Below are 18,001 nucleotides of genomic sequence, written 5' to 3'. Positions count from 1 at the left end.
TTCACCAGTTCCTGGTGAAATTATCACCAGGAGTTGCGTTATATGCTACCCAATATATCCTGGTGATTTTCACCAAATTGCTTGGTGAATGAGATTTTTAACAAAATCCTGGTAGATATAACCAGGAAAGCCTGGTTAAATTTCGTGGGGAAATTTTACACTGTCCTGGTCATCGGGCATTTCACCTCTTTCCTGATGATATTAACCATTATTTCCTGGTTGATGCTAATACTGTCCTGGTTAATATTAATGGGTATTCACCTCATTCCTGGTGATATTAACCAACATTTCCTGGTTGATGCTAATACTGTCCTGGTTAATATCAATGGGTATTCACCTCATTCCTGGTGATATGAACCAACATTTCCTGGCTGATGCTAATACATACTGGTTAATATCAATAGGTATTTCACCTCATTCCTATAGTGTTATTAACCAACATTTCCTGGTTGATGCTAATACTGTCCTGGTTAATATCAATGGGTATTCACCTCATTCCTGGTGATATTAACCAACATTTCCTGGTTGATGCTAATACTGTCCTGGTTAATATCAATGGGTATTAACCTCAATCCTGGTGTTATTAACCAACATTTCCTGGTTGATGATAATACTGTCCTGGTTAATATTAATGGGTATTCACCTCATTCCTGGTGATATTAACCAACATTTCCTGGTTAATGCTAATAAAACCTGGTTAATATTAATGGGTATTTTACCTCGTTCCTGGTGTTTTAAACCAACATTTCCAGGTTGATGCTAATACTGTCCTGGTTAATATCAATGGGTATTCACCCCATTCCTGGTTATATTGCCCAACATTTCCTGATTGATGCTTATACTATCCTGGTTCATATCATGAAATATTTCACCTCTTTCCTGGTCAAATTTACCACTTTCCTTGGTTGATGCTAATACTATCCTGGTAAATATCAATGGGTATTTACCTCATTCCTGGTGATATTAACCAACATTTCGTGGTTGATGCTAATACATCCTGGTTAATATCAATGGGTATTTCACCTCATTCCTGGTGTTATTAACCAACATTTCCTGGTTGATGCTAATACTGTCCTGGTTAATATTAATGGGTATTCACCTCATTCCTGGTGATATTAGCCAACATTTCCTGGTTGATGCTAATACATCCTGGCTAATATCAATGGGTATTCACCTCATTCCTGGTGATATTAGCCCACATTTCCTGGTTGGTGCTAATACTATCCTGGTTAATATCATGAAATATTTCACCTCTTTCCTGGTCAAATCGACCACTTTCCTTGGTCGGTGCTAATACTATCCGTTTAATTTCACAGAATGTTCCACCCCTTTCTGGTTAAATAAACAACATTTCCTGGTTGATGTCACCATTATCCTGATTAATATTAAACTGATTTTCTACCTCATTCCTGGTTCAATAACCCCTTTCCTTATTAATACTATTTATTATGCCAATTTATTCTCCATTTAAGTTGCAATGCATTCAAATTGAGAAAAAGCAAACATAAATTATAAACCAACATCATCAATGTTACTGATAGCTAACTTTATTTGCATCTAATGAGTGAGTACTAAGTGAACTTTCGCAATTTAGTTTAATTTATTCCTCAAATATTTATACAATGAATTACTATAAAAAAATGCAATACTGAAATCAAAATTTTGAGGACATATTTACAGCATAACCATCGTCACATGCTGAAACTCTGATTGCTCGACATCCACTGTGAAATGTAACAGGGATACCAAGACCTTGATCAGCACTTTTGCACATGGATACAACTTGAAAGTCACTTGAACAGTTTTCAGTACAGAACAAGAAATGGACCCTATACCTGTTACTTGAAAAACTTGATCAAAGCCTCTCTCCCAATAACCTTTGTTAAGAAAAAATTCAGCCCTGTGCCAGTAGCTTATTTTCTGGTAGCTTATTTAATGGTATGCTGTGTTAGCCCCAAATATGCTTGATATTCAAATGTGGTCACCTTTCGTCAGAATTCTTAAACTGTTTTTATTACAACCTTTGAGGAAATTTTCCCATGCAGTCATCTTGTGTGTTCCTTAACAATATCTGAGCACAATTGGAGAGTAAAGACCTCCAGGAAGGTACTTTTTGAAACTTCTTGCCATTATAGCGTGCTATAATTTAGGACCTATATTGACTACCATTAAGCTACTTAGGAAGGTTTTAGAAGATCTATGTTCACATTGTTGTTGATAATGATGACCTAATACCAAATGTATTTTCTTAATTTAATTATTTACTTATTGGTAATTAATTAATATTTTTCATTTAATTACAATTGTATGTTGACACTATGCACAGGCAAACCGAACATCTGCAAGACAATGATTAGGTTTCCAACGATACTATTAATGTTTTAGTCATAATTTCATCCTTGGACCTCACATAATTGTGCAAATTATTTTAACTCCAATAGAAAGTGGTAAGTTAAGCTTATTATAATCAGAAGAAAGATTAATTTGAAAAGATTTTGAGCTAACAGTTAAGTAGTTAAAGAACAGGCCAAAGTGTCCTTGAACCTGAAATTTCTGAAACTTCGACCCCGAATGACCATAATTATGATCACGTTTTGCATACATCTACATGTCCATCCGTGGACTCAGGAAGAAGCGTTTCAAAACAATTAACTAAACCGACCCCTAAATGACCTTTGACATAAAATTCCTGAGCACATCCACATGTCTCTTCATCACAGGCCATCTCTATGCAAGTTTCATTGAAGTTGTACCAACATGTATTATCAATTGTGGACAGAGAGATGAATTCTCATAAAAACAGCTACAATCACATTCTTGATCATCCAAGCCAAAGACATCCTTCTACTACTGCAAATCTGTGTCACTTGGTAGCCTCTCTCAATTTCTCATTTTTCTCCTCTTCCAGTGTGTACCAATCTGAGAAAGGAAAGAAACAATAAAGTATTAAATGGTGCGTTAACGAACTAGAATGAAAAAGAAGATTAATCGCTTTCTTCAGTCTACTAGTTGTGCCAAACTTTTTGAAAACCTTATTTTTTTTTATCAGTTTCAGTTGTAGAAAAGGGATAAAATGCAGTAGTCTGTCTTTTATAGCAAGTGCAGTAACACGGTCGTTTCCTCAGATCTTTTTCGACAAACAAGAAAATGGAGATTTGAGTTCACACAGCCTGTTTTCGTGAACTTGAGATACCAATTGTATAATAGGCGAAGGTCAAATGTGTAAATGTGCATTACACGATAGTCGCTTGGAGCAAAATGAGTCAAGAGTGTTATTTCAAGCACTTAAACCAAAGCGTGTGATACTGGTTCAACATTGTTTCTGTTGTCATTTTATGGTAGATGAAAGAAGGAGCACTGAAAGCTCTCTATCAAGCAAGCAGATCTTAATTGGTTCCATTTTACCAATAATTAGTGGGCTATTAGCTAGCACATTTCATGTAGATTACACATAAGTCTAAAAAATCAAACTTACTTGTTTTACATGTATGAATGATTGCAAGGATGCACCCTTCGATGTTGAAATTCCCCAAAACAGAGTGACAAGAGAAAATGCCAAGTTCATCTGCCACAAAAGATTTGTGAAATTGTTTAAATTTGATATAGTAAAATAACATTCACTGAAAGTTTACATCTTCTCCCAACCTTCCCCTCCCCCCCCCCCCTTTCCAAGATAGCCAAGGTATCTCACTGCTCTATGACAACAATTTAAAAAAAGGCTGACACTTACTGAAGGCCATGGTCACACTTTTTGTTTATACCATGGAGAAATAAAACTACAAGTCAGAGACTTGCCATCTGCAATGCAGAATGTAGGATATGCTTAGAATAGTGTACAATTATTTTGTACAGTCCTGATTTGGCCTTACTGTTTTGAAATCTCTGAGATACATGCAATTTAATTTAACTGAATTTCACTATCACCAGAAAATTCATATAATATATACTTGATGACTTCGCAGTGGCTTCAAGTTATGCTTCCACAATTTGCAGAGAGTAAGAGATCAATCTTGTGCAAAGATAAATCGATATCTTTTTAACACTTTAATAGGAGGAAGTGTATGGAAGTATGATCGAGATAGTGATATATTGCAATGATCGCAGTGACCTCAATTGACCTCTACATACATAACTTATACATGGTATCAATCACCTTGCAACTCATTTTTGTGTCTGACTTTTGACTTGATGGTGTGAGTTGTAGTTGCTCAACTTGTGTATAGAGATAGTTTACTTAATAGTAATACTCAACAGTATTCAGTTGCAATTACATTGAACAACACTTACCATCATAGGGCTAAGTAAACTACAGCCTACAGATTTTTCGGTAATGGAAGGCTCAAGGTTGTGTGTTTCTTGCACTCTGTCATGGCTGGTAGCTCCTCTTGGTACAAATCTTCCATTTCTGCCAAAAAAATAACACATAACAGCAAAAAGAGTATTTATTTCTGCACCTAACAGAAGCCGGTCATCTTTTTCAGAAAATAGTTTCAAAGTAAAACAAAATCAATTACATTAACAGTCTTTATTTGAGTTTTGTAACATGTTTAAATACTTATTAATTTGTATCTATACAAACATTCTCTCCCCTGAAAACTGTATATGTGTCCCTTTTTGAATGTTCAGAAAATTAATGCCATAAGGAAAACTGTTATGGGCAGCTCGGTTTATTGAGATTTACACCAATTTCTTGATCTGCTGTTATATATTGGAACCATAATATGCCTTACTGTAAATGTGTCCCTTTTTTAATGTTCGGAAAATCAATGCTATAAGGAGTCCCTGCTATGGGCAGTTCAATTTATTGAGATTTACACCAAATTCATGATATGCTGTGCATAATATGGAAATATAATCTGCCTCACTGACAGTGAGCACTTCAAAACCTACCTCTGGGGAGTATAATTGTAGAATAAGAACAACATGAGATTTAATAAAACTTATTTATGTTTTATAGTGTGAGGCTTATAACATGGCACTAGGAGTGCAAAGCTGTGACCTAGTTATGTGGTGTTTCATTTTTACATTTCTCATGTGGATTAAACTTATTTGTGACTGGGCCTAGGCTATACCTATATCATTGCATGGGTAGGCTTAGCCTTATTCATTTCAGACAAAATTTGTTGAAGTTTGACAAAAACTACCCCCCCCCCCCCCATAATGTACATTGAAGTATAGTCTATATTGAGATTAACTATTTTAAATAAATTTCATATTATCAATGCGTATAACCTAAATTTACAGATAAAGCTTAACTGGTAATATCCTAGCCTGGGTAAGTTTTACACCCAGAGTCAGAGGTTAATCTAGGCCACTACAATAAATGCATCACTTACAATTTTAAGCAATCTCTTCTTTCACTGTCGGCAATCACTAATAGCCATTCTCCGAACATGTAGACCACTAGTGATATAGCCTAGGCCTAGTCTTTTAAAAGTGAAGGCAAGCCTAAGAGTCTAAGACTAAAGTGTACTGACCCAAGAGCACAGCGGTCTATGCATAATTTCACTTTAAATGTGTGGCTTTGATTAGGTCTGTCCTCAGAAGCTACCGTACACCATAATTACACGAATTTGGTAGAAGTAGTCACTAGAAGCGGCCGTTGATTAGGGAAGGCCTTGGTTGAGTATGACACACAGTAGGAATAAAGTTACGTAGGTCCAGACTTAGGCCTAGTCCTGAAATGAAGGTAATAACTATACAAATACAAGCCTATACTATCTCATAGCCAGTACAGTGTATTTATATATTAGCAGGACTTCTCACAGAATACCTGTTGGTTTTAGTATGAAGGTTTCAGCATTTGGGTTACTGAAATACTGCTTGGCTTGATGAGTCGCCATATTGTAAGAGGAGGGTGATATTTTAACGAAATTCTACTTATACAACATTTATGTATTTTACCAAACTCATAGCAATCATATCAATCATCATGATTAATCATACCATAAAGGTTCAATGTTCCACAACCTCCTTATACCCCTACCACCAGCCCGGTTAATTAATATCGGCCCCATGCAATCTGTGTGGTCGACCTTTCATTGCTTTTGCATGAAAAATAGGATTTAGAAAGATATGACAAACAAATACAACGGATTAGTGAAAAAGAGATAAAACGAGTGTTGTTAACTCCCTACATGTCACACCACGATCCATATATTTTTGTATATTTACTTGTTCAAGTTATCTGTATAAAGACACTTAGTGTAGACTTCATGAAAATGGTTGCAATGTAAAAGTCTATTTACCGTGTCAGAGATTACGAAGCCGTGAAAGCGCGGTGGGCGTGGTAGGGAGGGGGGTTATGGGCATATGCTCCTCCACTCTTCTGATTACCCTGAAAAATGTCTTCCGTTTGTTAATGGAAATTACCAGTTCCCACTTTTGTAATTAAGGTGCCCTCTTGTTGTATTTTCGTGGCAAGTGCCTTTATGTCTAAAATTGCTAATTGGCTTAAACTAATAATTATGATAAAACATGTAATCAAAAAGTACTGGTATAAAGTAAACTTTTTGTTAAAAGCATTCAAATACTGTAATTCGTGAAGGAGAACGCACTTAGTATTCATTTGGAGAGGTTTAACATAACTTGAGAGTCTAGTGGTTTATTGCGTAAAATCAAAGACACATGCTCTTTTTGCGAATCACCCAAAATCGCGTTAGTGTGTTTCTTAATAAAGTATGAACAGGAAGTTGTAATAACTTCTTGATATGAACAGGAAGTCTGATATTTGGGACACATGCAGTTCTTCATTGAGAACATAGTTGAATAGGAAGATTCGAATGTGTAGTGGTTAAGGTAATTCTTACCAACTCAACAAAAATGTTAGAATTTTGTACAATTTGATTTAGATCAATGACAAAAGAACAATAATATAACATTAATGAAGGGTGATAATGAATAAATACTTAAATACTAAGGAATCTTGGCATATCTGCCTTGTTCATTTAATTGCAACATTTTGTGTTTTACCTATTTACTGAAATCACCCGGGAGGACCAGTTGTTGCGCCGAGTAAAGAATGTTGATATGTCCTCGAACCTCCTACCCCTCTCCCGTCCATTCTCCCTCCGTTTCAGTGCAAGTGTTTGCAGATTTTTCATCCCGCCATTACAGCGAAAAATGTAATTTGAAGCATCTTAAACTATTCTGTTAAGAAACAATATTTCAGCTTTAAGATTCATTATTTCTAGACTTCACGCCTTACCACTGAGCTCTAACAATCTAAGACATTTTAGTTCTCATTTAAAGTGAGAAGGGTTCACGAAAACGATCTATATGATCAATCACTTTACCGAAAATAACATACGATATAAATCACGTGATCCGAGTGGAAAATGGCAAGCGGTTGTTACATGGAATTACTCTGTTTACTCCGTTTGTTGTGTACAATGTTGTATTTCTACATGTTTGAACAACTTTATATTAACTGATATTTTAAACATATAAACAGATAAGCCAATTCTGATAATGTGGACAACTATACATTTCACAATATCAACCACATACAATTTACATACATCAGTTCCAACTATCATCATTTTTATCTACAATACTATTTCCATTCTCATTCATTTTGCGTAGAATCGTTTAAACACAAGACTTGTGATGATGATTAATTCTGATCAGAATGATCAATCAGATGTGATTTATTTCCTTGTTATTTGTTCTTTACTTCGTTTATCTTCACTGATTTGGTAAACAATAAACCTGACTAGGAGGACATTCCTCTACGTCTTCTACATCTTACACGATGATTACTCTACTTCTCTCCATAGGTTTGTTGAATACGATCTGCCAGACACTACTCCGGTTGGATCCATTCCACCACCGTTGAAATCAAGAAATGTGAAAGGTATTGTCACAATGAAGTCATAATAAATACATTTCAAATTTCTTACATTTATTTAAAGGCTTTACCAACTATGTGAAAGTCTGTTGACTGGTTGATTGTTGTTGATTCACAAACAATAGAGTACTGAATCAGCAACACATGATTGCCAATTTATATGAAGGAGACACCCAAAACAGAGTCTTGTAATCGTAAACAACGAACCGAACAATATAAATTTAACAACACTTAATATTTCTAAGCTTAGTTGATTTAAGAGATAAGTCAAATTTCTTGCATTCGCTCTTTCGAGATCACAGCTCTTTTAGATGTTTTAGTGAATATCAATCAAATCAATTGATACCTTAAATATATTTCCGAAAAGTAGTGGAACCATATACACGGACTCTGTCCAAGACAAACAAACACATATATACACATCCACACCTCCCCTTAAACCATTCTTTCAATCTGAATTGCAGAATAAAGCCGCAAAGTTAAGCCTAATTCTTTTCCAAGTTCTGCAAACGAAATTGTTGTTTCTCTGATAGCAGCAAAATGTATTAAAAAATAAACGAAAACAAAACAGAGACCAAACATGTATCGGAACTGTTGGTACTAAATGTACCGTACTTGAAATATTCTGATGGGTATAATTATCATAAAGACTTTACAAAGGCAACGATACGACACTCGATCTGTAGTTGTGTACCGGAACAGAGGGTCGTCAAAGACGACATCATATAAGGGGTGGAGGGGTTGAGGGATATGTGCATGGTCCTTCCCCGGAAAAGGGAAGTTTAGACTTCAATGATACCTTCAGAGGCATAGTTTGACTTATATGACTTAACTTAAGTCCAATATGTAAGTCCAAACGCAACATTGTGCTTTAACGTGGTTTGCGTGGTAGTGGTGGTGGGGGGGGGGGTGAGGGTGGGGAGACACCCCATCACTCCCTTGATCGGCGCTAGAAAAGAGTATAATCTACATGTATTGGCAAACATTAACATCCTTGAATTGTTTGCCTAGAAAGAAAAAGAAAGTAGATAATGATATGCATTTATAATTATACGTGAATTTAAGACAATATTAATTTGGACACTTCTATAGAGGAAATAAATCACGGGGGGTAAACAATTAACGAAAGTAAGAGTTATGATACAAAAACGAAGTAAATAAAAACAATCGGTCCGTCTGTTACTCCCTTACGTCTACATTTTTCCAGATTTGGATATGTTAGGCCAATAAATTTAACGCAGCTTCCAGAGGCTTCACCCCTGACCCCCCCCCCCAAGGCCTTGCACTACAATCCGCTGACAATTTAGTTCTTCACATAAATAGGTTTCTGCTTTCAAAATTTCTTCAAGGGATTGACAAATATCTGCAAACGCTGCAGCTTAAATCCAGCGGATCCCCACCAGCCTGTTGGTAATAGAGGACTACACTTGATTTATAACATGTGTTTTATGTTTTGGTGCTTTAAATTCGCTACGAGAGAACAAGGAATATCACCAACTGCAAAAACTTCAGGGGCTACCCCACGTGGAACCAACCGGTGCTTTAAATATATTCCATAGAAATTCAATTGCTTTATTTTATGTGTAGATTTGTGGTTGAACTCACTATAAGAGATCACGAAATATCTAAAAATGATGCTGTTTCCATTGGCGTTAGGCCCTCGACCCCTCTTCGGCTCTGAGAAACGTTCTGTACAATGATTAAGCATCTTTCTGACAACTTTTACTACAAGTTCTGCAGCTTCCGGGGACTCCGCATCGCACCCTTTGATAACATTAAACTATCCACAAAAATATCTCATATACATTTTTTTTTAAATTGCCTTTTCTATTTCGATTCAACAAGTATTGTAATTGTATACATTTGCTGCTGATAATTCTGTTTAGGTCGAGTTGTAGTTTTGTCACGGCCTTATTGATCTGAAAGATAAACCACAAGGCAAAAAATAATTTATATTGATATAATTTCTTCATTCATATTTGTTTACATGTAAGTGGTTTGGATCTCCATCAACACTTCTGTCGATAATATACTTTACTGTAAGTTTCTTGAAACTTCTTAGAAATTTGCACAGTGTTATTGTTCAATGTTATAATTGTGCATGTCAAGTTATAATAACACGATGTTAGATTATACAAACCTTCCTCCTCCATAAAGGACAAGAAGAGAGATAAATGTCTTTAGTCTTAATACAGTTGAAAACAAACATACCTAAGAAAGTGGCTGGAAACAAAACATGTAAACCTTAGTTTACACAACTGACATACTCTCCAAACATCGGAAGTGTGATCACGTGATTATAACGATGATTTGTACAGTCTTGTAGCTCCATAATTTATCTCAATAAAGTAATTTCAAATACATTATTCTCTTTCTGTTCTTACTATTTTTAAATTATTGGCTTTCATGATCTGTGATGACGTCACTAATGCGTTGTATTATAAAGCTGTGCATATTGAAACCGGGTAGCTTTACAAACAACACGAGCATTTAAATGTTTCATTTCCTTGTAAATAACATACCTAAACTAAGATTCTACCTACATTCATTATTTAAATTAATTAATAGTAATGTAAATACATACAAACCTCTTTATCTCCTACCCTCAACATTATTTCTCGGACTCGTACACATTGTACCCTTGTTGATTGTTCTGTGTTTAAAGGACACATCGAGATTCCCATTGTTAATGGTGGAGTGACGTCACTACTGACGATATCATCATTGATCAGTCTAATAGACAGTTGTAGTTAGTGTAACAACACATTTGCCCACATAAAGTGAATGTTTGGCTATATTAGACAGAAGTTTTTGTAAGCTCTACTAAATTATCTCGTGAGGAACAGCTTAGCGGGAGACTCAGAGAAGATGTAGTTAAAGTCACATAAGTTTGTGCATTATTTAGAATTTTCGAAAAGGTCGATATTTGGACGAGTAACCAGGTGTATGAAACTTAAAATAATAATTTCATTTTCGGACGCTTTCATAACTTATTCCAGCTCCCCCCCCCCCCCCCCCCCCACTGAGCCTTATCCACTTTACTTTGTAAAGCTGGGTATCAGCTGTTACATGCACCGTGTTCCTACATCTATGGTGTATTCTTAGGACAGTTTAAAGAACATTAAACAAAGGAACCCTGAGCGTAACACAAAAAAAACTTCCTTTACCTAACTGGAATGCTCTTAGATCCAGCAGTCCTCTTCCATGGAGACTGGCTACGTGGTTATGAAAATGGTATGTTTATACTTTTACTGTTGTGTCAAGCACTTAAAGTTTCGTGACCCCTTGAACACCTATGTATATTAATGTATGACATTTATAAATTCTCTGTTAAATTTCTCATAAGTAAGTGATTTTCAGGAATTAAATCATGTATGATTCTGACTGGCTCTTAATGGCATGTGACATTAACATAAAGTTGTGATTAGGTAAAATTGTCATGTCTTTTACCTCGTGTCTGGCGAGTTCTATAAGCCAGCTGTATAATATCTCCGTGCATGTATGGCAGGCTAACATTTATTGTTATCACCTATTGTAGGATTCATCTGAATAATTCAGTTTTTTACCCAGGAGAAGAAATTGCAAGATATGAATTAAATATCTCTTTTGGACCATATCATCGAAATAAGCCTTATTGGGACCGGGACGGACGTGACACATATACATCTTTTAACTTTGAATTTGCTATTAAACAAAATCCGTTTTTTTTTCATTTACCAAAAATATTCAAACAGTTTAATAATGGTTCTTGACGACGTCAGTTGTGTCGGGTGTTCTCTGATCAGTTCATTGTCTCTTGGATTATTATTCTTGATCTAAGTGTATAATAGATCAGATATATTTATGAGATGATAACAATCCTAACCTGATTGGTTTTATAACTAAGAGGATAATAGTTGTAAACTGATCAGGTATAAGACCGAGATGATAATGATAGTAAACTAATCGGTAATCTTACTGAGATATAAGGATTGTAAAATTATCAGCTATACTGTACTGAGATGATAATGATAATACTGTACTGAGATGATTATGATAATAAACTGATAAGATCAAAATTAAGGAATCATTTAGATTAATAAGAGCCAACGTAAATCCGGTTAATAAAATGTTTATCATTTCAATCCAGACCATTAAAGATTAATTATGCCCTTACACTTTACGTTGGTCTCTTTCATTTTATTCAACAGTTTGGAATTATAGCAAACATTGTCGTCGTCTAAATTTGCAGACCGGTCGATGGCAGGTAAGAGATAATTCACCTCTATGGCAGCGATTAATGATAATGCAAGTCCGCCCTCTGTCCTTCATTCACATTAATTATTAAAATCAATATCGTGATAACATTTGCCGGTTAAATGTACATGACTGCTGTCAGCATTTTAATCTTTAATAAGCAACATAGATATTAATAGTATCTAGTTGGTGTGGGCTGGGGTTGGTGGGGGGGGGGGGAGTTGTAGTCTGTATGAAATATAAAATGATTAATACAACATGACTTCCAGATCCCTTCCCCTTGCTTCTACTGCAAAATTCAGGTCCAATTTGCTTCCTTCTGACCCTGAATGTAGCCCCGTGTGTGTCATTACTTACTCAAACAACTACTTTATAATTATAACAATTCTCCTCAAGTACATACAGTGGCGGACTGGCCACACGGGCATTTGGGCAATGCTCGGTTGGCCGGTGGCCCGATGGGCCGGTGGGCTGGGTAGCCTGGTAAAACTTATAGCCAATTTTCACAGTAGTTAATAGAATACAGATGGGCTGTGTAGAAATATATTTGTAACTGGGAATCAGCTGATGAAATCACCATGTTAGTTAGTCCTGCTAGTTCGTAACGAAAGAACGTGCTATTGACAACCCGTCCGGGCTAATATGTTTACGACAAGATATACAAGTACGGCGACCAATGCATTCTGACATATACATAGCATTGGCAGAGAATACGGATTTTATTAATCTGCACCTCGAACTATAGAAAACGAAGTAAAATGGTAAAATCTAGATTATTAGGATATCGCTCAGTAGCTAATTCCTGTGAGATTATGTATGAATAAAAATGACCCACATACAGATCAGGGACGTAGCCAGGGGTGGGGGGGGGGGGGCAGGGGCAGCGAATGTTCCCCCCTTTCAATGTCGAAAAAAAGAGTATAAACGGTTGTTTTTTAGCATGGTATTTTGTCAGTGCTCTTTTAATCTTGAATACTCGTCAGCTCCGTTAATTCCGTTAAGCAATTAGTTAAATTTAGCCTATAGCCTACAGTTGGCCACTGCGTAATAAAATACAAATCGCATACCTAACCGCACTTGATGGAGTGTCACGAACCGTATGCACAACGACGTCGACTGCACATTTGGCTGTCTAACAAAATGTCAAAGTTTATATTGTCCATCAGTTAAGTTTGTCAAATGTATTAAAGTTCAGACAGTATCATCCTACTAGGAAAATTTGTAAAAGAGCACTATATTTGTCTTTCTGATACAATATGTAAAAGAACATGCATAAGAATTCAAACAGGAAACAAAATGAGTTATATGACTGATTTGGCGAACGCTACTTCTCCAGCTAGGGCATACAGTTCCCAAAGTCATTTTTCTCTATTCTTTTCTCGTGCTAACAAAGTCACATATGGAGATTGTTCGTTCAGTGCAGCAGGTCCTATACTCTGGAATTCTTTCCCTCATCACTTGAGAAATGTCGCATCTATTGACACTTTTAAGAAGCTTTGAAAACTTATAATTTAGGCTTGAGTATGGGCATTAATCCAGGCGCGTAGCCAAGGGGGGGGGGGGGGCGAAGGGGGAAGCATTACTGTGCACATTTGTATGTATAAAATATTTGTATGTTCTTTATTGTGGTTTTTTAACCCTGTCTTATATCATTTTTACGTTTTTTTATGTTATTATTACTGTTAGGTTTTTTGAGTTTGGTAATTTGATATTCCAGGTATTGGTTCTTTTGTACAGTGCTCTTGAGCATGTATTATACCATGATAACAGCACTTTAATATGGTGTTTATTCATTATTTATTATAATATGATATCATATGATAATGATGAAACTGGCAAAGGATTGCGTCAGATCGCATCTAAGGACCTGCAATTGTTCCAAAAAATCTCATACAGGAGGACACCCACTCCCCTTAGACCCCTCCCCCAATCAATTGCAAAATGTGCTCCCCCTTGAAATTCCTGACTACGTCGCTGTTGTTTATACCATGCTAATCAGAGAACTAGACACGAATTTTGTGACGCTGTATACTAACACAATGTTGAAAAAGAATACCCACATGAATTTAAATGTTTCCAAGATACTGAGTCACGGATATAAATAATCAAAGCTTTTTTTGTATATTGCTTTCTGCATCTTGCTAAAAGTATCTTAGATGAACAGTAGATTCTCATTTGGAGAAGCTGGATGATTCGTTTACCATAGCTGGTTTCATTTACAGTATCAACCTAATCGCCATCAAATAGCACTCAAATGCTTTCACTTTCATAGATGCTTAAACTCATGTGAAACCTGACTGCTATACTGTGAACAAATAACATGTACATTAGGAGCTCCGTAAGAAATATCTAACTCATATCCATTCAAACGCCTGATATGATTTCCATTTCATTTCCGTTTTCACCAGTATAAATATAAAAATTTAAACATGAGAACCAAAGGCTTAGAAATATAAACATATGTACATCAATATGAACGTAAAGATAAGAAAGTAAAAGGTTAATAAATACTTGAAAACTTATATTTCTAAAAATAATTAACACAAAGAGTTCAAGTGATTCTAATTGAATATACACTTTATAAACTTTACAGCAAAGCAAAGAAAATAATTTCTGAATGGTTTTATTTCATATTTGACAAGACATTAGGATCGTCTAAATTTCTATTGGCTTTAACTAAAATACCATTAAGTGCATGATACAGTGGGTGTTTAGCATATAGAACTGACACATCACCTTTGACGATGTCGTAATAGAGATTTGTCTGAAATACAGACTAAGCTGATTTACAGATACGACTGTTTGGTATAACAGACATAGCACATAGTCATATAGTATATTGCTATAGGTACCGTATTCTGTTGCAGTCGCTACGGACTAAAACATGTTCGGTTGCATGAATGAAAATGCTACAGTATGCATAGCTAGTCATGGTGATTTTCTTACTTTAAGATATTGACATAAATATTCAGTTGATTTTTTTCATGCATTTGTTTGAAACTGATAAATATCAGTGAGCTATGAGACATTAGTAGGTGATACAGGTCACGGTAGGTCAGAGTGTTAATCTAGGATATGATCTTCATTTCCCGACACTCTTGAAACGGACGCAATAATACATGTTGTCAAGTGTCTACTACCTGCCAGGCTCACAGTTTACGTTAGAAATCCCTTTGAGGATATAAAAAAGTTGTCATCACCAATTTATCATGATCCTAAGGGGAGGACTAGGTCCCGAACTGAAGTAACGATAATTATATATATTTTTTTTTAAATGTTCATTTGTAAAACGACAAGGACTTAATTGTCCAGGATGTTTGAATTGTATATTACAACGTATATAGCACACTTGTGACGAGGTTTGATACAAATAACATGAGATATGGTACAAAAAAGATGAGATATGGTACAAGTAACACGAGGTATGGTACAAATAACATGAGGTATGGTACAAATAACATGAGGTATGGTATAAATAGCTTGAGGTATGGTATAAATAACATGAGGTTTGGTAGAAATAACATGAGGTATGGTAGAAATAACATGAGGTATGGTATATATAGCTTGAGGTATGGTATAAATAACATGAGGTTTGGTACACATAACATGAGTTATAATACAAATAACATGAGGTATGGTACAAATAACATGAGGTATGGTATAAATAGCTTGAGGTATGGTATAAATAACATGAGGTTTGGTACACATAACATGAGTTATAATACAAATAACATGAGGTATGGTACAAATAACATGATATATGGTACAAAAAGGTGAGATATGGTACAAGTAACACGAGGTATGGTACAAATAACATGAGGTATGGTACCAATAACATGAGGTATGGTACCAATAACATGAGGTATATTACAAATAACATGACGTATTGTACAAATTACATGAGGTATGGTAAAATACTAACATGAGGTATGGTACCAATAACATGAGGTATGGTACAAATAACATGAGGTATGGTACAATATAAACATGCGGTATGGTACAATTAACATGAGGTATGGTACAAATAACATGAGGTATGGTATAAATAACATGAGGTATGGTAGAAATAACATGAGGTTTGGTAAACATAACATGAGTTATAGTACAAATAACATGAGGTATGGTAAAAATAACAAACCAAGTCCGAGTCCAGCTAATTAATACATAGAGACACAGCAATAACGAGCTCATACGGTTGCTGCCTATACTAGTCTTATAGACACACAGGGCGTATCGGTTACATAAACCCACTCTAAATATTCCTCAATGCACAGACCGTTCCTTCTTGTTCTAAATGTTCCTTGCCTAACGTTGAACAGAGAGAGTTAACTATTGGAAAGCTGATTATGTACGCATGTAAAAACTTCCAAATAAACATACACACACACGGTAAATTAAGAAAGAAAAAATCTGTACAAGGTTTATTATATTTCATGATATTTTTCAATGATCAAGGCTCTAGACTAGTCTATTAATTATTTCTCACTTTGTGTCTCTTATTTTATGTGTTCATCATACAACTATATTTCCCAAACGTTCACGGATATCTATACACGATCAACAATACGATAGGAACAGAATATATAAGACGAAAGGGGGAGGAGCTACTCAATTATTTGCTTTATTTTTTGCCATTACATCGATCCAACAACGATGTTCTGTAGTCTATTTTTGAATACTGCCCTCTTTTCCCTCCTCGTCATCTTCTCGTCTAATGGTATCCATCTGACCATCTCAGTGAGAAATTCATAATTATGACGTCACTCAGTGTTTGATGACGTCACTCATTGTTTGATGACAACACTCAGTGCTTGATGACGGGTTTAAAACTAACTATGTCTTCCCTGTAAAGCTGGTGTTTGTATTCTTGTTATTAAGTCCGTGCATCTTACAGTGACGAGTCTGTCTCCTATATTGACTTTAGTGTTTAACACAGATGTGTGTTTACCTGCCAGGAATAGTTTAATGTGATAATTGTGAAGATTTATCATTCTTGAAATTCATGTTCAAAACTCATGAATATAATATTTTTTTCCTTTCAGACCTGTGACGAATGGGGCAATCTACCAGGAGAAGAGGTAAGAGATAAATAGATTCATGTTCCTGTTAATTAGTAACGATACTGCTAATAACAGACAAAAAGATCTATTAATTAATGTTGAACAAAGAAATAAGACAAAAGAGTATTAAACTTTGTTTCTCATCAGGGGGAAGATTTATAATTGTCGTGTATCGAACTGGAACAGGGAATTGAGATAGGCCAGTTACACGTTTATATCTCGTAATGGTGATAGCACTGTTCTCAATAACAAGTTTAGATGCGGCCTAAATAATCTTCCTCACGCACACAATGTCAAATAAATGCTCAACAAAGAAACGAATAGACCTTTAAATACTACAAGGTTATTCCGATGTTATGAAGTGTTAAAGTCTCACACGAAATTGAAGTTTAACTTTTAAAATTGCAGCTGTCCAGGCAAGGTTAACTGTAATAGGAAAGGTGTAACCATTTTCTCTATACACAGCAAAGGCTAACTCTAAAAGTATATACTCAATTTTCACATCTTCTCTGCTCCAGTAATCTTTGATAATATAAAGATTTAGGGTCACTCTCTGGGTCGGGGAGGGGTGGGACTAGTTTAAGAGGAGCTAAGCTTCTCACAGATATTTGGAAAACGATGCAATAACGTTTGCATATAAGCATTATCAAATACCCGTCAAACAGGAACACATTAAATATTGACATTGAAGAGATAAACTGGTCGGCTCTGTTGGTAATGTGAGTATGAGTGAGTCTAGGAGTAAGATGATTAACTGGGTTGTGAGGGTGTCCGTTGGGTTATACCATCATGATTATTATTCATTGTGATACGAGAGCGTCCGCTGTGATATAAAATGACTAAATCAGAGTAGAAC

General features: G+C 35.5%; 1 protein-coding gene across 1 annotated transcript in view; it reads left to right on the top strand.

The window, feature by feature from the left end:
* The window catches only part of LOC139969340 (uncharacterized), a 79,904-nt gene that overhangs the window by 52,964 nt on the left and 8,939 nt on the right, over positions 1-18,001 (top strand). Inside the window, exons 8-10 of the mRNA XM_071974223.1 lie at positions 7,779-7,855; positions 12,040-12,095; positions 17,128-17,163. Of these exons, the coding sequence (XP_071830324.1) occupies positions 7,779-7,855; positions 12,040-12,095; positions 17,128-17,163 (169 nt within the window). The remainder of the gene's footprint in view (positions 1-7,778; positions 7,856-12,039; positions 12,096-17,127; positions 17,164-18,001) is intronic.

Source organism: Apostichopus japonicus, chromosome 7 (assembly GCF_037975245.1).
Source record: "Apostichopus japonicus isolate 1M-3 chromosome 7, ASM3797524v1, whole genome shotgun sequence".
NCBI classification, from domain to species: domain Eukaryota; kingdom Metazoa; phylum Echinodermata; class Holothuroidea; order Aspidochirotida; family Stichopodidae; genus Apostichopus; species Apostichopus japonicus.
Note: the sequence above shows the minus strand (reverse complement) of the source record. Positions and strands in the feature narration are given on the sequence as shown.